General features: G+C 37.5%; 1 protein-coding gene across 2 annotated transcripts in view; it reads left to right on the top strand.

Annotated features, from left to right (window-relative positions):
* Positions 1-23,919, top strand: part of TDRD3 (tudor domain containing 3) — a 93,511-nt gene that overhangs the window by 19,007 nt on the left and 50,585 nt on the right. For both annotated transcript variants that reach the window (XM_064713677.1, XM_064713687.1), the window contains one exon: positions 22,435-22,519. In XM_064713677.1, the coding sequence (XP_064569747.1) occupies positions 22,435-22,519 (85 nt within the window). Of the gene's footprint in view, positions 1-22,434; positions 22,520-23,919 lie in introns of those variants that run through there.

Raw genomic sequence — 23,919 nt, 5'->3', positions numbered from 1 at the left:
ATGTTTACTTATTTTGTTGTTTTCTTCTACCTTTGTTCTTCACCCTTATTTCTCCTCTGTCATTTTTTTATCAGTGTCCTTTGCATTTCTGTGTACCAAAGTTTGCAGTTTTCAGTTGTGTGAGGAATTTAAAGAGATGTTTTTGGTCAGGGGAAAGCTGGAGATTGTAAATGCTGCTCATGGCTGGAGGTGAGCATCTCAAGCCTTTAGTGCCTGTAGAACACCACTCTATATCCCAAGGCTTGCTCACAAATTACCCCATTTCACCTCACTGATAAAATAGGTGGAGCTATGAATACATGTGCAGTTAGTTATGTAGTTTTGATAATATATTGCCATCTGCCTATAGAAGATGGAGCTGGAGTTGAGTTAATTCAGTCCCATTAAAATTTTCAGAATTAGGAGCAGAATGTATGAATTTAATTCACGTCAAGAATACTTGGATGTGTGTTATTGTGCGGTTTTGTGTGGTGAGACTCTTCACAGTAAATTCTGCGATTGCAGTTGTTAGCACAGGGATCAGGAATTACCCGTTAATGAAACGTCAGAGGAGACACAGGTGTGTGTGCAGATAGGCAGAATGTAAAGCAAAGAGTGGTGAATAACCAGGTGGTGCCTGGTTGAGGAAGAAGTCTGTGAGTAAAGAGGGAGTAGTCTGGTCAAATTTGTATGGGCAAAGCAAGTTTGAGATCACAGCACTATGACTCATGGCTATTTGACCAGTCTTCATGAAAGCCAAGTATTTTGTTGTCAAACCATTAACTTCTCTTAACTTCTCACTAGTAAGCAGAGTAATAGTCTTGCCAAAGTGTAGGCAGTGACTTGAGCTTTCAAAGAGTTATGAGTAATATCAAAGAAAAGGGAGCAAATTATGTTTGTGGAGAGGGATGTGAAAATGGTCTCATGAGAAGCATTTTTTAAAATTTTATTTTTGAGCATACAATGTTTAGATCCTTAAGTCAGTAAAGACAAAATAAATAGCTGGTCATAAAGGGTAAGCCTAGGCTGAGTGTACAGCAAGACAGAAGCCCTTACTGAGTTGTTTAGTTAGGCATTCACAGTTTGTCAGTGGAATATAGAGAGGGGGGAATGGGGTGCCTTCTGTTGAATCTCTTTGTGAATTATATTAAAAGTGTTTTCCTGTGTTCAGTGTGAATTAAAGAGCTTTGGTGTATGACAGATATTTCTGAGGCTATAAGGTCATGAACAAATTTTGTAGCATGCATAGCCGACTTCATGCCATTAATAAAATAATTGAATAGTGTGGGTCAGGGTGGATGTTTAAAGGACATCTAGTCCAGCCCCCCTGCCATAGGCAGGGACATCTTCAACTGGATCAGGTTGCTCAGAGCCTCATTCTTGGCTTTGAATGTTTCAGGGATGGGGCATCTACCAACCTCTCTGAGCAACCTGTTCTAGTGTTTCCTCACCCTCACTGTAAAAAAATTGCTTGCTTATATCTAGTTGTAATCCTAACTTCTTTTAGTTTAAAACCGTTACCCCTCCTTGTCCTATCACAAGAGGGCCTGTTTAAAATCTTGTCCCTATCCTTTTTATAAGCCTTTTCACGTATTGAAAGGCTGCAATAAGTTTACTCTTCTCCATTCTGAGCAACCACAGCTCTCTCAGACTTCCCTCAGGTGAGGTTCCATCCCTCTGATAATTTTTGTGTCCCTCCTCTGAAATTGCTCCAGAAGGTCCACGTCCTTCCAGTGCTGGGCTCCATACCTGGAGCAGCACTCCAGGTGGGGTCTCAGCAGAGCAGAGGGACACAATCACCTCCTTTAGCCTGCTGGTCCTGCTTCATTTGATGGAGCCTGAGATTGGCTTTCTGGGCTCTGAACATATGCTGCCAGCTCATGTCCAGCTTTTCATCCAGCAGCACCCCCAAGTCCTTCTCAGCAGGGCTGCTCTCAATGCCTTCATCCCCCAGCCTGTGTTGATACTGGGAGTTGCTCCAGCCCAGGTGCAGGACCATGCACTCAGCTTTGCTGAATCTCATGAGGTTCCACAGGCCATTTCCTTGAGCCTGTCCCTCTGGATGGCATCCTGTCCCTCAGGTGTGTGTGGACTGCAGTTCCCAGTCTGGTGTTGCCAGAAGAGAAAAATGGTAAACCAGATGCCGAGGTGCTTTGCCTGAGCACTCAGAGTGAAGTGCTCTTTGTCTGCCTCCCTGTGTGTGTTACTGAGTATCTCTGTAACAGCTCACTGACGCTGTCCTCGTTTTCAGACAGTGTCTGAGTAAAGACTGTTTTCCATCAGATAGGGAAGGTTAAGAAGTGAAAGGGTGGGAATTCTGACTAGGAATTAAAGCAGAGCAATGGAGAGGGCTGGAGTCAGGATTTTCAGAAGTGTGGGTTGCACATTCAGTGCACATCTCTAAATTCCTATCAGAATGATAACTACTCAGGCCAAAAAAACTGTAGGTGTTTCAAGCAGGGCAATCGAAGTTAAAGCTTGTCTTTTTGGTGCTTTTAACTAAAATCTAACTGTGCTTAATTCCATTTTGTGAAAGGTAATGCCATCTCATGTTATGGAAGCCCTTGATGGCATGTTTAATAATTTTATATTTTTCACTTGGATCCTGTGATCACAATATCTTTACAAAAAAAAAGTAGCAAGAAAAAAAAGCAAAAGGGAAAAAAGTTCCAAGGGTGCCATAATATTGTATTTAGTGTGGATGCAAATAGTAGCTATTGAAGATGAGTTACAGCATATTGTGGTATTGCCTATGCCTGAAGTGATGTGAGTAAATACACATGAAAATACTGTTCATGAAGCCTGTCTGACATTTAATGTTTGCATTTTCTGTCTCTTCTGGTATTGTGTGTGTCTTTAATGTAATTTTTGTGTAGTAATACATAGGCTTTGAAAAGAACATGTAGTTTTTCAGTCTAACCTATTTGATAAATTATTGAGAGCTTTATTTTCCTCTTCCTGAATTTTCTATCTACATGTGAAACTTTAGTTATAAAATCAACTTCAGAAACTTCTAGAGGCAGTGCAAAATGGAAGAATTTTTGTGGTGCACATAGGATGAAACAGAGTAGAAATTGTAAGATTTTGCATTATTGCTACTATAAACTGTCTGCATACCATTTGTTGCAAGTTTGAGTCACACAAAATAGAAATTTATGGGGATGTCTGTTAAATGAAGAAATTCAAAGCAATTTTTTTTAAAGCCGACACCTGAATTTGCAGACTTGCAGAGTTTTACAGTTACATGCAATATTTGCTTGTCAGGGGTTTATTTTAATGTTGAGGTAGTAATTTACTTTTCGATATAAAAATATTCTATACTGGACTGTGCAAGCAGCTTATGGCTATAGCTGTGGTGTTGGCTGTTGTGGTGCTGCATGTGCTTGGAGACGGTGACTCCCAGAAGGACATCATTCAGTCATCCTGATGTGCACTTTCTCCCTTCTCCATATTTCTGGAATCTATGGCAGCCATTGGTGCTCTAGGTATAAAAGTATTTCAGTGTTGGAAGCAGCTGTTTCCCTGAAATCATCCAGATCAATTTGTCATATATTCCTGAATCAAGAGGTTCAGACATTGTTGAAGGGTGGTGTAACAATGAGTTAACTTCTTGGGCAAGTCCTCTACAAAACTGACTGTAGTAGCTGTTTCTGTCTTCCTATTACAGGAAAGAGGAGGAAGCACAAGTTTAGTTCCTCCTAAGAAGAACTTTAACATTCAGGAATCTAGGAGATTTCTTAGGATTCTCAGAAGAGTTTAAATGTGTCTATACATATTTTTAATTGCTGTTTATAAGGACAGAAATTTGTTTTCCCTAATGTTATGATTCTGCCTATTTTGGAGAAGCTTTATCTTTTCTGACAATACTGAAAGCTCTTCTTGCAGTTGCATTCAAACAGTAGGTAAATATAAGCCTGTGCATTTCAAAATGTAGTACTTGTGCTCTTGTCTTGATGCCCGTTGTCAGGAATGTGCAGTCTTGGAGTTATGGTCCAACAATAGACACAAGTTTAATTCTCTGTCCAAATTTAATTGCCTAAAATTTAGATGCCTGTGTTGAGCTGGTTACTCTTATATCTCCATTAAATGTACAGAAATAATTGCCTCCAGAAGGCCATTCATCTCTTTCTAAGCTAGGTGTCCAAGATAAGAAAGATAAATTGCTGTGGTGATTGCAAATGGGGCAGTGACTCATTCCGATTCAAATATCCAGCCTACCCTCTGCAGTGAGGGTCACTGAATCTCATCAGAACTGTTCAGATGGCACTGGTTAGTTGCAGATTGCTTTTTCCTGTTTTTAACTGTGTAGGTTTTATTTTTCTCTAGATGTATTATTTTTATATTTATGTATACATGCTGGAGATGTCCAAAGAGGAGGAATAAGTCTGGTGAAGGATCTGGGGTAAAAGTCTTAAGAATGGCTGAGAGAGCTGGGGTTGTTCAGCCTGGAGAGGAGGCTCAGGGGAGACCTCATAGCTCTCTTCAACTTCCTGAAAGGAGGTTGGAGCAAGGTGGAGGTCAGTCTTTTCTGCCAAGTAATGAGTTGTAGGACAAGAGGAAAAACCTCAGTTTCTTCCCAGAGGAGGTTTAGGATATTAGGAAAAACTTTCTCTACAGAAAGGGTTGATTAAGACTTGAAGTAGGCTACTCAGGAAAGAGGTTGAGTCTCCATCCCTGGAGGTTTTTAAAAGATATGTAGATGTGGTACTCAGGTAAATGTTTTAGTAGTGGAATTAGCAGTGCTTCATTAATAGTTGGACTTGATGATCTTAAAAGTCTTTTCCAACTGAAAAGGTTCTATAAATTTTTTTTTGGAGTGCAAGGCCTCTCTTTGTGCATTTGAAGCTCTGGAGTTTTGGATGAGTTCCTGTTATTTGCTTCACCTTTGGTACTGGAGGATCAGAGGGGCAGTGGTAGTTCATAAAATGTTCCTTTTCATCTGAGCCATTTTTATAGTAGTATTTGTTTTCTAGGTTGGTTAGCCATAGTTAAGATGGATATATGATACAGTCCAGTGATTTAATTTTTTTTTACCATAGTGGACAATATTAATTGGTTTTGCTTTTTAATTATGTTTTTAATTATAGCATCAAATGCAATATATCACTGTATATAAAATAAATGTGCTTTTCTGTGTGGCATTTCCTTGGAGCATGTGGAGGAAGCTAACAGACTATGGACTGTGGTTTTGTGTATGTGATCTTTGCAGTATTTTTGAATGCAGGGTATAATAAATACGTTGCTTCAAATGTTTAGTTGTTGATTAAAAAGACTCCAAATTTGCTCATAAAAATACCCACTTTTTGTCTCTGAATGCTTTCCACCTCAAATTCAATTTTCCCTGCAGTACTTTTGTGAGGCAGAGATGTTGTTATCGCTCTTTTATGGATGGCAGCTGTGGCAGAGGCTTTGCGTTTGCATTGTGAGTGGAGCGGGCAGCGTGCCCATGTGAGCCGGGTGCCAGGGCTCAGCCTGCTACCTGCCAGGCAGGTGCCAGTGCTGGGTGAGCTGGGGGCTGCCAGGTGTCACACAGCTCCCTGGCCTGCTGGAGCTGCTGCTGTCCCTGTGCTGCCACTAGCTACCTCCACAGACAGCTCCTTCTCTTGAGCACATGAAGATTTCAGGGTCCTTGTTCTTGGAGTACCTTCATTTTTGGCATGTTTCTGTAATTTCTGAATACTCCAGTTCCCCAAGGAAGCTAAAATCTTCAGTCTGAACTGCATTTTTTTACGTGACTTGTTGATTACAATGAGCTGGTAAATAAATTTCTTTTTAAAGTAGAAAACTTTGAAAACTACAACTATTTATACAAAGAAAACATTTTTTACAAACATAGGCTCTTTTCATTTGTAAAGAGCCATGTTAGCATTCTTTTGTGTTTAGACTTAAAGCATGACAGCTTGCTTATTGGGTTTGTGTGGCAAGGTTTTGGTAGCAGGGGGCTACGGGGGTGGCTTCCCCCACGTGCATAGAGCCAATGTCAGCCGGCTCCGGGACACTCGCACTGCTGGCCAAGGCCGAGCCCGTCGGGGGCAGTGGCAGCACCAGCATTCTTCAGAGTTAAGGAGGGGGAGAGTTACTGTGCCCGGGCAAATGCTCTCTGACTGAGCGTTCTCACTCCAGAGAGAGGAGTGAGAATGTGTGACAGAAACAGCTCTCCAAGGTAGATGCACATCAACTCAGATGCAATCACTCTCGATCACCAGCTAAACTTTTAAACTTAAGATCTGCTGGGTGGAGGAGTGAGAGGGATCGGGAAAGGGAATTAGCATCCAGGAAGAGGTGGAAGCAGGGACACTCTTTCCTTAAACATCGTGACTGAGCTTTTTAAGATGTATGATTTAATTAATGAAAAAGGTTTTTCTTGGTGTCTGGGAGTTTTGTTTATTTATTGTTTGAATTCCTTTTCTGATGTACTAGCTTAGTTTTGTCTAGGAAGTTTTTCTCAATATGTTGAGCCTCTCAGATGTGACTACTTCTGTGCTTAGTGTGTCTTGGCTTTATGGACTGAGAAATCTTCATGAATGCTGCATCTGTGGGTAAAATCGGGATACTCTGCTTTGCCATAGCATGATGTTATTTTCTGCTTAGCAGAAGGAGATTAATTAATTAGTATACAGCTGCATATCTCCAAAGCTGTTGAAGTATGCTGAAAATGAATTTGTGTTTAGTTTATACCCTTGCTGTTTTAGTAGGATGAGAATCAAACCGACCTTTGCTCTAACACAGCTTGGAGTAACAAGTGAGCATTTTTCTTCATGGATTACAACAGGGCAAGTTAGAACCAGCGTATTTCATAAATTTTGATTGAAAGGCTTGACAAATGTATTTAAGAAGGTTGTGAAGCCCCTGTACTTCCAGTTCAAAGCAGGCACCTCCTGGAAGTTTACAGGGTCTAGGATTGGGGAAATGGTGCTGAATTGCCTAACAAGCTTAGTGTTTGTACAAGCTGAAGTATTTTCATTGCAGAAACATATTGCTTTGTTCGATGAAGGAAAGGAATGAATTTACCTTTTGTAGCTAAAGGTGGTTGTAGCTGCTTGAACTACCTGCAAGCTGCTCTTTTGATGGCAAAAGCATACCATGTCTCTATAGAAGGGATTGTGACTGCCACTGAGAGGTTCCAGATAATCTTTGCCCTGAATTTCACTACTACAGATAGACAGTTTCCCTTTTTTTTCCCTGGGAAAGATATATTTATTCTTCTCTATTGTACTGGTACAGTCACCTGAATTAGTCATAGCAGAAATTTTGCTGTAAGATGCTGCCAGCAGCTACTTGGCTGCCATCCCACAACAAGAACAGACTGCATTCAAGTTCTGATGCCAAATCATGTGTAGGTTAACCTTTGTAACCCATCTCAAATCAACACGTGCTGTCTTTGGGGAATAAATCTGGTCTATTTATAGGAAAACTCTGTCTGTATTCGATAGCTTGCATGCAAACTATGCAATTAAATCCTCTAGCAGTTGTTGCTGAGAGGCTTCCCCACTGCGAGGCAATGTCTGTGAGAAACTACCCTTGTAGAAAGTAAATCCTTTTTTTACCTTAAGATTCTGCATGGTTGAGTCATTGAATATGGAAGTATCAGTGAGGTGTCTGTCGCTGAAATAGTGTCATGTGCAGGAACAAGTTACGGTTCCTGTCTGTTCACTTCCATCTGGCATGTGACATGAGTGGCAACACCGAAGTGAAAGATGTGACCTGAGATCTGGGACGTCGTGCGAGGAGAGGGCTGTGAGCACTGGCACTGCAGGCTGACATCAGTGAAACTTGAGATGCCATACTTGAATGCCCGTGCTTAGCACAGGGTAAAGCTCCAGCCCTTGGCAATTAGCACACAGGGAAAGTTTAAATGACCCGTGTGCTCCAAAACCTTGAACAGTAGGACAAATCTTTTAAGGCAAAGCTTGGTGAATATTTTATGTTGTGATTTTGGTTTTTTCCTTTCTGTAAACTTACATTAATTAGGGATGAGAAATATGCTTTTCTTTCCAGAAGATAATTCTTTATGCCCTTTTATGTTAAAGAAGCATCAGAGGGAACAGATTAAGACAGAGGTCTTAGTCTATGAAGTCCTCTTCCTTTCTCATGTTGTGTCTTTGATTTATTCATCTGCATTATCTCCATCCAGGATAAAGTTAAAATTAGGTTCCTGTAGTTGGGTAACAAGATTACCTCCAAATTGCCTGCTTTTTACTTTATGTAAAACTGAATGATTCACACTTCACACTTCTGTAAATGTGGCAGCAGAAGAACATTGTGAGAAAAGATTAGTGGGCTTCAACTATTGTTACTGCTCCTTTAGGTTTTTTTTTTTTTCCCTGTAAAAATGAGAATCTTGAAACACTCAGGCTAACATGGTGTTCTGTAAACAGTTTAATAATTTTCAGTGTTTTTATAGACAAACATAATAGCATGACAAGCAACTGCAAACAGAAATTTAAGAAGTAAGGCAAGACAAGTTTTGACAAGGAAAAAAACAATGCTGTCTTGTTCATTTAATGAAGCTTTGTGTGGTTTTTTTAGGTACTTAAGAGAAAATGTAGTTTATATACAGTAGACACAGTTGCTTGTGAAATGGGGTATTACTTACAGTATGAGACAATGTCTAACCTGAAGGGTTGCAAACACTTCAGCAGTAAGTCTTTAGAATTTAAAATTAACGTCAAAAATGGTCTGGAATAGAAGAGAAACAAATGTATTTCAGTAGGCTTAATGCAGATTTTTTTGTGGGTGTAGGTAGGAGTAGTCACCTGCATATCATAAGGATTCATGAGAAGCAGTTCTGCAGGAAAATATTTTGAGGGTTCTTTTTTTATATTTTGTTATATATGTAGAAAGTATGATGCAGTATCATGCTGTTGAATGGGGCGTAAAAAGCAGCCGTCCTGGTTGTTAGTTATGGTGTTTGTAAGATGCATTAAAAGGTTCTTTCAGCTTGGGCAGTGCTGTAAGGCATTAGCTGGAGTTGGTGCCCAGTTTGGGTCAGCACTGTGTGAAAGCTGTGTGGGTGGGGAGAAGGGGAGAAAAAGAAGTCTAAGTAGAGATCTAGAAAACAACATGACCTTCTAGGGAAAGGCTGAAAGATAGGGGTAGTTTAGTTGAAAAAGAGGAGCCTAAGAAATTCAAGTGTTCAAATATTTAACAACTATAGTATCTTCTCACAGATATCTGTAATACTTGAAGGGCAGTAATGCTTGAGGTGTGACCCAGGAACGTACATTTGATTTCTGTACCTAATTCTGCATCATCTTCTATAGAATACCTCTGGATAAATTTATTTTGCTTGTATGGTTAATGTGTGTCCAATTCTGAAAATTGAGTAGATCAATTGCTGTATGACTTAAAGGCTAGAACGTAAATTGTGTATCTGAGAGTGTAATAATACTGTAATGACATGGAGAATGGTGTACTTTTAGGGAAATATATTTATGTTGTGGATCTTCTCTCTCAGAATGTTTTCAACTACCCACTTGAAAGCTGTCAGGTCATACCTTGGTCATAAAGCCCTGGTATCTTACATGCCACCTTGCATATTATAATATAAGATCAACTCCTTTTTTTTTTTTTTTTTTCCCCTGCAGTATTGTAGTTTAAGAATAAGAACTGTAAACCCATGGGGAAGAGGAAGATGAAAAAGGGAAAGAAATAGAAATGAAAAACAGTGATTAACTCATGGATGTGTTTATGTTGGAGCTGTTTTTCCTTTGTCTGAATTTTGATCTGGTTAATGGAATTTAATTTTCATGCCATGCTTTAATGTTTCAAATTTTTAAATGTTTCCTTTTGTTTTGGCAGAGAACTAATTGTTGTCTTAGGATAGACTTGGCTTTCCTATGCAGTGGAATGCCAGAAACATCACAGCCTCACTTTGTACCTTGTAATAATAATTTAGGATAAACACTATAATTGCTGTATTTACCTTCATTTTATAAGCTGGAAAAGCGTAGTTATAAATTACATGAATTTAGAAGGCAGTACCATCAGCTTGAGTACAGGAGGAAAAGAGAAACACTACTAAATTCATTTAAAAATGAAATAACCAAGGTGGTTCTGGAAGTATGGATTGACAAATCTGCTTATGAAGATGCAACCCAGAATCTGACAGTAAGATAATGACTTAATTGTATGGTTTTATGCCAAATTAAGAGGGTTTTTTTGGTAATTTTTGTCATCAGGCTACTGCTGGTAGTACTTAATTACTTGGTAGCCTTGCTTTCATCTTTCTCTGCATCCTAATTCTAATTTTGCCTTATCTTGTGCCTTGAGTAAGAGAACGGTTTCTGTGGATGACAAACTTGTATTGGGTCAAGTTTTTCAGTGCTGACATCTAATTAGAGACATCAGAGATGGTGATGTTCAGGGTGCTGTGTGTCATCCAACTGCAGACTTGTATCATTTCATTAATTAAGTGGTAGTGGGAGCTTAACTTGGGATGACTGATGGTGTTGGTAGACTGCAATGAATTGCTGTGTTCCTGCCAGGGACTGAGCAAAGTCACCTTAAAAGATCCAGCCAACTGAAATCTCCAAATATCAATTGCAAAATTGCATTCAGATTCTCAAAAGTAATTTTTATTAGACTTAGAACTTGTAATTGGCACTCTTGAGGGAGAAGAGAACAAATCAATATTGTTAACAGAAAGACTCAATTTCCTACATTTATCTATGTGATAGTTTCTTACACATCTGGTTTAGTGTTGGAGTTATTACTGATTTTCCATGACTTCCCAATTCATTCATTAGTTAATCAAAACATGTGCTACATTTACAGTAAATCACCACTTCATTGTTTCTACATGTTGTGTATTTGTTGTGTACATGGTTTCATACCTTGCTGTGTATGCTGAGAGCTGGTCTTAGTTAATTCTTGTCTGGCTTTCTCTAAGAAGCTGAGGACTCTAATCTGTCGTATAATCAGCTTGGTTACACAGAGGCCACACAGTTATCAGCTGTTTGCTGTATGTCTTAAAAAGGTTGGTGAGCTGGCACATTACACTAGAAAAGAATTGTAACATTTGAAAGCACGTGCATTGCACCTATGCTGAAGCAGCAGTGCAAACAACAACACTTCATGCTCTCAGGAGGATGGAAGGCCCGACACACAGAGCGTTAAATGTATTCTGAACTGGGGTTTGGTGTCTTTGTCTCTCTTCACCGGTATTAGGAACAGACTCTACATTTCTCTGATAATTAAATGTAGATTGTATATGTTAATTAGGTTATTTGTTAAAGGATTGCCAATTCTATATATAGACGCTAAACAGCTTTTGATCTAAGGTATGAAAAACCTGACCTGAAGGGCCAACAACATCATCTATGAAATTGTGCCAGAATTCCAGTAGATTTTAAACCAGTGGAAATAAAAATAAATGTAAGTATGTAAAGTAAGCATGGGAGTAAGAATAAAGTGTGTTAACCAAGGGAGGAGTAACTTCAGGATTTTTAAAACTAAGCCTATGTTTTTGCATCTTAAAATGTAATATGTTAATGTGTAATATGTTCAAGGGTTGCAAATTGCAGTGAGTTCTTGAAATATTCTAAGATACCTCTGAAAGTTGTCCTAATTAAAACTTCTGCTTCTAGATTAGATCATCTGTAGCTTCTAGATTAGAACATCTGTAGATTTACTTAGCTATGTCTTGGAAGATGTCTGTGGATGGAGGTTCTGCAACTAATCAGGAGAATCTGTGCTGTGCATTATGACCTGTGGTGGAAGTCTGTGTTAAAAATTAAGCAACTTGAATTTTTAAAATAGAAAGTTACATGCTACAACAGTGTTAGTTAGTAATTATTTGATTTGCTTTGTTTCATAATGTTGTGTCTTATATTATTTTAAAAACAGATTCTAGTATTCTTTGTGACTTGGACTGCTACTGAGCCATGACTTACTCTCCAGAATGACATATTTTTCATTAATAACTAATTTATTAATGAAAAATATATATTTTTCATTAAAAACTAAATTAGAGCTCAGCATTGTACACATTGTGTGAGCTTTTTTTCCGTTCTCATTGTGCAGTGCTTTGTGTGTATTAATGTTGAAATTCATCTGACAGCTTATCCTATGGTCATAGAGAGCACTAAGCTATAGATTTTTGTGTCATCTAGGACTGTATAATCATCACCAATTACTACCTTGCTGTCCAGTCCTTAGCCTTAAAATTTGTGGTGTTCTGTACAAACCAGAGGAATATATACAGTGTTAACTAATCCTCTAGAAGAGAAACCATTGTGTTCATACCCTTCCTTTCCCATGTTTTAGTAAGTGAGAAAGGATTCTTCTCTCTTCTTGTGCCTAAATTTGTTTTCTTTAAAAACTTTTGTTGAAGGGTCTGGCCAAAGCTATTTCAGCAAGTCTTTCTACCCTCTCCTCCTTGCATCTTTCTGCTCTCCACTCTTTCTCTTAATTTTTTAGGGAACTCTAATAGCAGTGGGGAGACACCTTCTATCTGCCAGAAATATCTTCCCCCTAAAGCCCAAAAGGTTCTCATGAGGCTACAAATTTTAGTCTTTGTTATAGCTTATATGAGTTTGTTCATGTGTGTCTATGTAAATCCTAGGATTTCATGTGATCAGCATGTCTGATGTTCTATTCTTTTCCATTCTTCTGGTAGAGGTGTTCATTTAAAGCGTGGCAGCAGTTCTGGATTTTGGCTGCTGTGGAGCTATTGGGTAAACATTTGCTGATCCCAGTGGGATTTGCTGTCACTGCTGTGTATATTCTAAGGCCTTTTATATTGTAATATCAATTTGAGAAACTTGCTTAGATGTGTATTTGAATGAGAACTTTAGTTTGGAGAACTTCCAAAACTCTGTAGAGATTTAGTTTAGAAAGAATAAAAAAAAACCCCAAACAACCAAAAAACCCAAAGAAAACCAACTTACATAGTATAACTATGCCAATCCTTTTGGCACTCATTCATTTGTCATCCTTGTCACCTGTCAGGATTTTTCTACCTGCTTTGAAGTCTTTATTACTAACTTTTAGCAAATGAATCCTCCAGAATATTTTTTCAGTCTTTCTTTTGACTTCTTTTTTGCTTCGTTGACATAATTTATCTCCCTTTTTCATTTGAAAAACATCCTTTAATATTTTGGTTTTAAATATAAAATCCAGTACCTCTTTACTGTTTTGTCTAAGCTATCAGTAATAATGGCCTTTGAATAGAGTACTCTGGGAAGACACAAAAATCTGAAAATATGTTTATTTCATAATGAAATAATAATTCCTTACTGTTTAAATATTTTTTGATTATTATCAAAGTTGCTGATTTGTCCTGGGCTTTTGATGGTTTTTTGAACTTGTTTAACCAACTCATTCACTCGAAGATTCTGTATATAACCATATGGTGAAGTGAGAGCTATAGATGTTTTTGATCTTCACCTTGAAAGAGTGTGTAGCCACTGAGCAGAACAGGGATTTCAGTTTGACTCGAGCACTCCTCGTCTTACATACGTGGTGGTGAAATAAGTAACTCCTGTGCCTGCATTCTGATGTGATTGATGATTATGGCTGCACTGTGGAACTTGGTTGGTTACTTCCAGCAGAGAAAGTTATGCTCTGTGTCTGCTGTGTTAATTCAGGGCTCAAGAAGTGGAAATAAAGTAATGAGTGAGATGGGCAAAAGTTGCTTCTAGACTGATGCTAAGCAGCTGGTGATTTCATCTTCTATTTGGGGGAAGGTCTGTTTTTTTTCTTCCTTTCAATCTTCTTCATTCCCTACTTCCTACCTAGTGCTTTGGATTTTGCCATCTTTAATATGAAAAATTTATAGTTTGTCAGATACATTTTGAATGTAAATTACCTGTCAAAGCATTTATCAGTAGCTTTTGCAGTTGTTTTAAGGTGGAAAATTTAGTGGCTCTTTACTTATGTAGTAGTTACCTTTGCATATACTTACAGTGCTGCTAGTTCAATTTAAAACTATATCACAAATAAGACCTAAAATTGCAGCAGTACAGTTTTTAAAAACCTATCACATGTAGATTTGAGATCTCAATTTGTAGCTTTTTTCCTGACTTTCAGTGATTTCTCACGCTGTTTAGAGATGCCAATGAAGAGATAAACATTACATCACTTAGTGAAGTCCATCTAATTGGAGCTTTTTGAAAGCATAAGGAAGTAAACTTACTGTCTGTGCAGCCCTTTCAGAGTGTGCCCTGCTTTGTAGTTCCTTGTCAGTTCAAGACAGGCTTTTCCACATGCCTGTTTTCCAGATGTTACAATTTTTCTCCCTTTCCCAGTTGTCTGCTTGTAGAAGAATCGCAGGTGTCCTGAAACTGGCTTCTTGTAGGCCTGTGTTGTGAGACATTCTCCAGTTTCTAGGATTTCTGACTCTGGATCAGGGCTTTGCAAGTGATTATTTGGAATTCTTCTGTTGGGAACTGGAATTCTAAAGGAAGGTTGATTCTGGTTTTCAGTTTTGTGTACATAGCTTAGGTAAAGCGTGTGGTGAGTGAAGTACATTGCATTTGTGAAAGAGCAAGTGGAGAGTGTGAGGTTTTTGATGGTGATGTTATTAGAGATGTGTCATATGGTTGTAAAGGTAAACAAGCTTTATGTTTTATTCAAGAACCAAACTTTCCCTTGTTAAAGATGTGCTGCCAGCCTCATACTCTTACGTATTCCCAGCAGTAGGAATTTTATAGAAGAAAATAGACTTAAAAAGAGCACACATCGCACTATGAGAGGTGCGACTGTAAAGACTTCACTAATGCAGCTGTTAAAATGTCTTAAAGTTCATGTTCTGTGTGCAAGAACTTGATTCAGAGTATGCTTCAAACTTGTTGTTTGATACTTCATGTTTGGAACAGAGTAATTTCAGAAGGGCTGTGGGGGGAACCCCAAAATAATACAAGTTCTAGTAATTAAAAAGAGAAGGGTGGTGTGTGGGGTGGATTTAGAGAAGTGTGAGAGTGACTGACTGTCAGGCTAACCCAATAATAGACTTACAGTTCTCCTTGCATGTCAAACATATTAAAGATTAATTCTAAAACTTTCACTGTTTATTCCCGCTTGTCCTTTGGAAATGGATGAGAGGCTGGTTTGATAAAGGTGATTAAAAAATCGTAAGAGAAATATGACTTGGAAGCCCTTGAGGGATTGCTGGGGTGCTCTCTGCCTCTGACACCGAGCGGAAACCTGCTTACCACCAAATCCTGTCTCAGGACTACTGACCCAGGGATAGGGCAGCTCTCCTCTCCAGTGTCAGTGTAGGAGAGGCAGGAAAGGCTCCTTGTTAGGGAGAGCAGTTCCACCTGGGCTCTTTGCCTCTCCTGTGTTGGTAGGAGGGCAAGGAAGCGGCTCCACATCAAGGTGGGGTAGGCTGGCTCAGGAGCAGGAGGTTCCTGAAGGAGAAGCTCCGTGGGTGCTTGTGTGGGGCCTCGCTGTCAGCTGCTGGACTACTGTTGCTTATGCAGTGAAATAATGTTTGCAGTGCTTGATACTGCATGTGTTTAGAACTGTAGTGCTTCTGAGTTATTTGGTCTTTATCCCATTCCTACTGAAAGTGTCAGGTAAGTGTAAGCCAGGAAGAAGCGAATGCATTGGTGTTAAGTACTGCACTTCTGGGTTTTGTTTTTATTTTGTTTTTTTCTCTTCCTTGGCACTGAATATTTGCTGTGCTTTCTTTAGGCCAGAATTTTACTGTCAAAATAGATTTTAGTGCTAATTAACTTGGATTTGCTTTCTCACATGAAAAAAAAGGTGGGGGCAGTAATGACATTCATTCTGCTTCTATTGTGGTATGTAAAAAAAATGCCAATCTTTTTTATTTGTTCTAAAAATACATTGGCTTTCTTAGTTCATGTTTTTTATTGAAAGTCAAATGTCATAGACATCTGAGAGAAGTTTAGGCCTTAAGTTTTGTCAGCTAAACATCTGAGAACATGAGCTTGTGAATGTATATTTTATGAGTTCCTTTCTGGGGTTTCAGCTTGGCTTGGGCTGGAGACTGCACTTAAGGAAGTGGTGTATTCCCAGGAGTGAAAAATTAGGTAGCTGAGATGCAAGTTTAACTGCCTGGGGAACCAAGATGAGGTAGTGGCTGTGCACCAGTTTTAGAAATGTCAGTAATATTTTAAAGATATGCTGAAATGCTTTGGTGCCTCTTCACCTGCATGCTTACCGAGCTGCAACCAAAATTCTGTATTTCTCAGAGTGCTTTTTGGATTATTCAAATTGGCTTTTGCTAGCATAAGTGCACTTAAAACTTAGTGGATTTTTAATAGTGATACAGTACAGTCCATTCAGTTATTTTAAAAAATTTTGGTTTGCATTTTTCAGAGTGAAATAGAGAAACAGTTTAGATTAAGTTCTTGTAAGGCAATTATCAAAGTAGTTTGACTGTACTAGAAAGAACGGCTATGGATGATTCACTGTCAAAACCTGAGGCTACGTGAAAACATCTTCTGGGTCATGCTTGATTTGATACTATCATGAAAAACCTGGGTGAAATACTATGATCAAACATGAGATAAAGCTCCTTAAAACTGCAAAGCTGTGAGTGCTCAGGTCACAGTTCAGTGTGTTATTAACAAATTGAAAAAGTGATAGGAAAACAAAAATACAGTTTATAGCAATAGTCATTGGTGTATGTGCAAAACACATGAGGAAGATACACCAAATGTACGAGACAAGAACAAGATGTAGGAAATAAATCTTTAAATGCAACTGCAAAATGAAATGACATTTCTTGGTGTGAGAATATTGATGGTAAAATTGCCAAGAATGCCACTTGAATCTAGGTTTGTCATTCCTTGCAGATGTTAGCCTTGTGGATAAAGGAACAATTGACTCTAATTTTGCCCATTTAGTTCTTGAAACTGAAAGCTCAGAAGCTGAAGGGAAGAACAGTGTCAGTTGCTTCCCAGTAGTAGTTACACAGGTTAAAGAAAAAACTTTATTGACGATCTGATTTTTGTATTTGAATAATAATGCCTTAAAATGTGGTTTGTTTTTCTTTTTTAAACAGCTGTAGTGGATAGCCCCTTAGTGAAATTTCTAACATTTTATGTAATTCCTTTACACAACTGAAATTCAGCAAAACATTTTGAAGCCCTATTAAGAGAACGCCCAAATTTTTGAGATAGCTGGTGTGTAGTTTTTCTGTTATGGAGCAACACTGACATCCAGTGGTGGTCGTGTACTACTGCGGCCTTTTAATATCCTCTTTGCTTAATTGCTTCGAGTATTCTCTTTTTTATTGAGGCATTATCAAGTAAGAAAAATTTGAAAGCTTTCTGCGACTTTTTTCCTTTTGAAAACCTTGCCATTTTATAGCATGATTGTATAAATCTGCTTCTGTAGCAAAGATACGTAAGGACCATTCTGATTTTTTGCATAAACACAATGAAAATAGCTATATAAAATTTGCTATAAAACTCATTGATTTTTGTGGCTGGCACTGAATTAGAAGTGGTAGTGCAGTTGAGTTTGATAAGATCACAGTGATTCTGGAAAAGTTGGGAATCTGAAATGGATAAATTTTATGGAACATATTTATTTATGTTAATTTTCCTTATTTGCTTTTTCTGTTAAACAAAGCTTCTACTTAATAAGATGTTAATTCTAGAGATAGTTGAAGAAAATTACACAGGATTTATAGAAAAATTATATGATAGAAAAAGCATGGAAGATTAAAGATTTGTGTGCATGAACTGTTAATAACAAAGAGAGAAAAGATGCTTTTCAAGAAACCTGCTCATGACAAATAAATATTATTAGGAGAGTTGTTTACCTGCTGGATTTAATTAGAGAGTAAGGCTCTCATTTAAAACCTTTCTCTGTGTGTGTGTATACACATGCGTGTTTGTCTGCAGATGAAGTGTTTGATCCAGCAGTATAAAGCAGACAAAAAATGCATCTTGCTTTGATACTGCCAATTTCTTCAGTGTTTCAGACATAGGTAGTAGAGTAGCAGTACACAAATCTGTCTATTGAGGCCATATCAGGTGTAATTTGTTCTTTATGAAGTAAAGCAGAACATAAAGGGAGAGAAGTAGAGGCATAGGCAAGATTGGTACTATGGTTATATCCCATAGCAGTGGGAAATACTGAAGAGGAGAATGCACACCTATAATGTACAAAAGTGAGTTATTAAATTGATGTTATACTTGATACGAAGGAGCAGTGGGAAAACAGCTCTGCCTGTCACTGATGTAATATTTTTTTTGTGTATTACAAAGGAAGAATTACTGAAATGTGTTTTCCATAGAAGCTGGTTGAGAACATTTTGACAGAAAAATTACAGATTTGGATTTATATATGAAAGATTCATGTAGAAAATGCTGATTCATTACTAATGGCTTTGTTTTAATGTCTCATTTGAAGGTGGGAATGCAGGTACTTTCTAGGAGGTGTTTTTTCTGACAAAAGCTGTTGCTAAGCGGATTGTACTGCTTCATGTCTCAGATGAGTGAACCTGGAGTGGGGGGAGGAATAGGTGAGATATCCTTCAGGTTTCAGCAAGCGTAATGCAAAAGAATTGCAGTAGAAACATTTATTTTCCTTTCTCTTCTGATCTTCTTTCTCTTGAGAATGTTTCAGAAATAACCATCTCAACCATTTATGGAAGCTTTATACCCATTTGGTTGAAAACTCTGATCTTTTATTTTCTTCTAATTTATATTAATGTTCCAAGGCCATAGAATCCCTGTGTGACTCCTGCAGCATTACTTACTAAAATTCCCTTGAAATCAATGTAGCTGTTTTCATAACTTCAATATGCAACTTTTAAGATTGTTTTAAGACGTGTAAGAAAGAAGTGTAGTGAGTGCTTTATTTCTTGGAAACTAAAGGTAATTTTAGTGTGTTTTAGATTGGTTACCAGTCCTTATGGTGGGAGGTTATGTTGTGGGGTGTGTGTTGTAGGGTATTTTTGGTGTCATTGTAAGGTGTCAGTGGTCAGCCACTGGCTTGCTTTGGACTTCTTGGAGAGCTTTGTGGAGCTTGGCTGCTGGCTCCCTATGCTTCTCACCCATTTATTTTACCTTTTATTTATTTGCTGCTTCACATTAAGCAGAAGTGCTTAATTCTGAAATGTTTGTTTACAGAAGGTAAAAAGGGAAATTTGTTGATTGTGGCAGCAGCATTTCTGTACCAGGTTATTCCCAGTGTCTCCTTTATTTATAAAGGAGAGTTGGGGGAGGTGGCTTGGAATGGGGGTGTGGAGAGCAAGGATTGACAGACACTGCTTGTACGGCACCAGCACAGCCAGGTAGATCTTGGGAATTGGGGGATTTATGGGCACTTCCAGCAGTGTGATCTGGTTCATGTGAGGTTTAGGATTGCTCCCAACCACTTGGCAGTAGGAAGTGTCTTGGATTAATGTAATAGGATCACACTGTAGGTGACCTTTTGGTACCGAAGGTCATGGCATTTTGCAAAACAGGCAGAACAGGTAATGCAGATGATGTGAGGCACTTGAGTGAATGTAATGGAGACACAGAGCTGCAGGGCTGTTCTCTTTGACTCCAGAGCAGGTTTTTACTGGTTGTGGTTTTGTTCAGGGTAAGGTTTATTTTTTTTTTTCCCTCTCCTTCATTGATCTAATGCAGAGAACAAAAAATTGAGCAGCCCTATGCTGTAAAGGTCCTACCTTCAGCATATTGCATGCTTTCATTAAGAACAGATAGAAAAAGGGAATCTGATTCCTTCAGAGTCTGGAAAAATCTCAGACTTAATAATCCTTATGTTGTCGAGGGAAGGATTATGCCATCTGAAGAGGTAGCTTTATCTGTTTTGACTCCCTTTTCATACTTGAGTGAGGTAGATGTATTTTTTTTCTATATAAATAAATTTATTTTAAAATAAATTTAATAAAAATATATTTTTTAAATTTTCTTAAATAATTTGTGGGCCTGTAGCAGGAAATACTCAAAGCTAAAACTTTGACAGTTCTTGCAGGAGACTGTACAAACAGGAGTAAATAAAATAGTTTATTTAAAAGAAGTTTCTTTAAATTTGTTAAGAAAATATAAACACGTTTGGAGTACTCATTGCTATATGAAGTAGTCTGTATAAGAATGTTATTATGGCAAAATGGAAAAGACTGACTTGGTATACAATGGTTTCAAGCTTTTGTTACAGCAGGAGAGATCTGTGCTTTGGCTGAATCTGGTGTACAATGTCTCCTGGTTGCAATTTGCTTCCTGGCCAATTTCTGACCATTTTTTACTAAATCTTTAGTTTTGCGTCCTGTTGCACAGAAGCAGCACCTGACACGTTACTGGAAAGCTCTTTTTTTCTCTGTTGAAGTTCTTTAGCAAAATTTGGCTGACAGAATTGTTGATTTGATCTTTTTTTTCTTTAAAGTAATCTTGATCCTGATCTTTTGCATTTGCCTGATTTATACTTTTATGTAATAAGCACCTATAATAACCAAACCAACCAACCCTAAACTATAAAGTATCCCCTACATTGATATTCACAGGTTTTTTTTTTTTGAAAACTCATAAAATAACCAAGTCAGTCAAATTTTTGCTAAAAAGCTTTGATGTTTGCTTAAATCAACCTAACAGATGTCCTCAGTAGTATTTTATGATCGATGTCTCTGTGACGTTGGCAGAGATTTTGGTCAGATAGGCAATGTTTTTGCTAAGTGCTGTTGCTTAAATTAGCACAAGTCAAAAATTAGTGGTCTTCTCCCACGAGGTTCTCTTTACCCTTCTGTCTCGAAAGCTTTCCTAAATAATGACACAAACTAAATGGAAAATTCATATGTAAATTTATACATAAAAAGTTATAAACTGAAAATTTTAACTAAACCAGAGCGTTGTTTTGACAGCTGTGATTCAGTCTTCTTCAGTTTGAGGTGCAAAAGTAAAACATGACTCAGCAATGAATTTTGTAATAGAAGAATTAATCTTGTATTATGTAGAGAAAGTTTAATTGTAGGCCAGGTTCTTGTTTAGTCATTCTTTAAAAATGTTTTTTTCCTTGCTGGAAAATGTAGCGCTTATGTTGAAGTACTCGGCTTAAATAACTCTGTCAGAGAATTGCAGTCCCTCTGGCTTTAGTAGAATGAAGAATGACTTCATTTGCATTTGGAGCAGTAAAAGAAAAATCCTTCCATGACTTAGCCAACAGTCTAAAACTCAGCTTATGGATTTTGTACTCCCTTAGCCCCTGCTGTTCAACTTATGTTCAGTTTTACGCTGAGGATGGCAGAAGGCAAACTAGTAGAGTTTGATACTGCTCTTTCTAGGAAGTCTGTTGGTGTAATTAAGCCACAGTTGAAGCCTCAAGAGCAGGATAGTCTGGATGTATCTGTTTCCCCTGGCACAGAGTGGGAATGCTGTTCTGCTTTACCTTCTGACTCCAGCTAATGAGAGCTGCTAATGCGCTGGAGTTGCACAAAGCTTCCCATATCACAGTACTGAAGCTTAAAATTATTCAGCTGGGAAATCTTCTATTCCCATGTAAAGCAACACATCTTGCTACCTTATTCTTCTCAAGCATTTGTCTTTTATTAAATAAATAGAATTGTTTCTTCATATGCTTCTATATATATGCATGCTTTTTTTTTGCCATCCGAATTGTTTAATTATTGGCTTTTCTTCGTTTTGGTGATGGTGGGCTAGAGACTCAGGATTTGCTAGATTTCATTGTCTGACATGAACAGATAAATCCCATCAGGTGTCTGGGTTAGAGCACAGCTGGGAGCAGTAATTAGTCTTGGAACACTGGCAGGACTGGAAAGGGCAATGTTAAAGTCACCAGGGCTGGAATCAGAAAGGTCTGTCAAGTGTACTTCCCTTCAAGTATTTTTTTGCCTTGTTTGTATGTTACACTGTGCATGTTATTTTCTTCAAAGCAAAGTATTTCTTGAAGCACCCAGGAATATTTATTTTGAGAATTTTTAGTGTATGTTACTCTTTGTTTCTTAAATCATTCTTTTATTATTTGGGAAAAGGTGATTTCTTGGTGAGTAGTTATTTAAATGTAGAGGAGGAGCTGTGTTTCAGGCTGGATGTCTATCAATTATGTAATGGTTGCTGTGATGTATTTGAATAAAATGAAGAGCTGTGCAGAAGAAGGCAGGTTGCCAGCTACATAAAATTGAAAACTGGAACTGCAGATGGGGTAGAGTAGGCAAAGTGAACAACAAATGTCACAATTTCTGATCACTCAAGTTAAAACTATCCTTTTTTAAAGTTTTTTATTGAAGGCTAGAATAGGTCGGCCCTTTAAAATGGATTCAGGTATTCAATTCAAAACTTAGTGTTCAAAACTTATTTTATACTTACAGAATTTTTGCAGAAAGATACTGATCCTGCGCTACCACCATCAGTGCAAGGAAAATACTTACATTAAGTAATTTTTCATTAATTTTTGCATCTATGCTTTACCAATACAAAAGATAGGAACTAAAGACAATCTCATAGACAGAAGAAATGTTTGTGTCATTGATACATCATGTGATATTCCTTTTTTTTTTTTCTTTCACAGGTGTCTTTCAGATGAAGGAATTGAAGCTTGCTTAAGTTCATCTGAAAAAGTTAATACGAATGATGTAATCCTAGTTGCCCTTAATGTAAGTCATGGTAGTGAAAATGTTTTTTCTGAGAAATCATGCTAAAAATGATAGATGCAATGGCTCAAATATAGGTTTGTGTGTCTAATTAAGTGTGCTGTTGTCAGTGTGATTTATGTAAAGGACAGAGTTCTTACCTCTCTCCTTGCCTGTATGAATTGTGAGTTTTATTTGGAAAGAATATCTATTCCAAACGGCAAAACTTGCAGGAGAAAAAATGAACAGATTTAGCAGTCAGAAAATATTTATTTCGTTTATGAAATGTAAAACTAAAGTCAAACTATAAGCATGAATACAACCAGAAGTGCTGCAGTAATGATGTGAGTATGAAATTTTAGTATAAGTTTGTTGGGATTAAAAAAACACTCTTACTTTGACTTCTGGACATGATGCTCTTAAAGCACATTCGGACTACATATCCAGTGTTGTCTACATATTTATGTAACTGAAACCTGTTTTTTTTTCCTTACTATAGAAATCTGGATTAGTACTCATAATTTTGGCAAAAAATTAACAAGCAATGTATGAGATAGCAGAACATCTTCAAAGCAATATACCATAATATTTTTTAAGGATATGAGAAAAGTGTGCATGTGAATCCCTATTTTTCAGAATTGTAGTATATACATTGTTGGTAATCATTAATAAGTCTTCTGCTTTTCTTAGTTAATCTATTTGCTATTTTATTTTAACATATCAGATCCATACTCAGATGTTTTAAATGGTTTAATATGAACTGTACTTCATTTGATTTAATATAAACTTTGTAATAACTATATGTAGTTTCAAGGGGGAAAACAATGTAGTCGAGTGCTTAAGAGAAAAGTATTCTTCCTTTCTGAAATTAGAAAGAATAAAATAATGAAATTTTGTAGGAGTTGTTGGAGATTATTTTGTTCCCCCTCAAGATTTAACCACTAGATGGTTTTAGATGATACTCTGAAAAAGAGGGTCCCCTCTGCTCCTTTCACTTATTCTTTAAATCATGTGTTCAGTCACTCATGTATACAGGCACCAGTTCATGTAAGGAATGTGAAAAGAATTAAAGCAAAATTATAATGCAAAGATGCAAAGAATGTAATACAAAACATGCAGAAGGCAAGCATTTGATTCCTGGACCAGAGCAGCATGTTCATAAATTTGAGAATGCATTGCTGCTTTATACAAAACCCAAATAAAGTATTTGTGAGTTGCTGGCTATTACCCTGCATGTAATCATATGCTGGAATGAGTTCTGACATGATCATTTGTGACTGTGTTGGTATTTCAGGTTTGATAGATAATAAAATAAACCAGGAATGTTGCATAAGTACTCGAAACCAGAATTAATGGCTTATCACTTTTAATCATTAAGTCAGGTTTTTTTGTGCCCGAAAGATTAACTTGTCTCTTGAGTATGT

This window comes from Zonotrichia leucophrys, chromosome 1 (assembly GCF_028769735.1).
Source record: "Zonotrichia leucophrys gambelii isolate GWCS_2022_RI chromosome 1, RI_Zleu_2.0, whole genome shotgun sequence".
In the NCBI taxonomy this organism is placed as follows: Eukaryota; Metazoa; Chordata; class Aves; order Passeriformes; family Passerellidae; genus Zonotrichia; species Zonotrichia leucophrys.
This window is presented reverse-complemented; position numbering and strand designations above follow the sequence as displayed.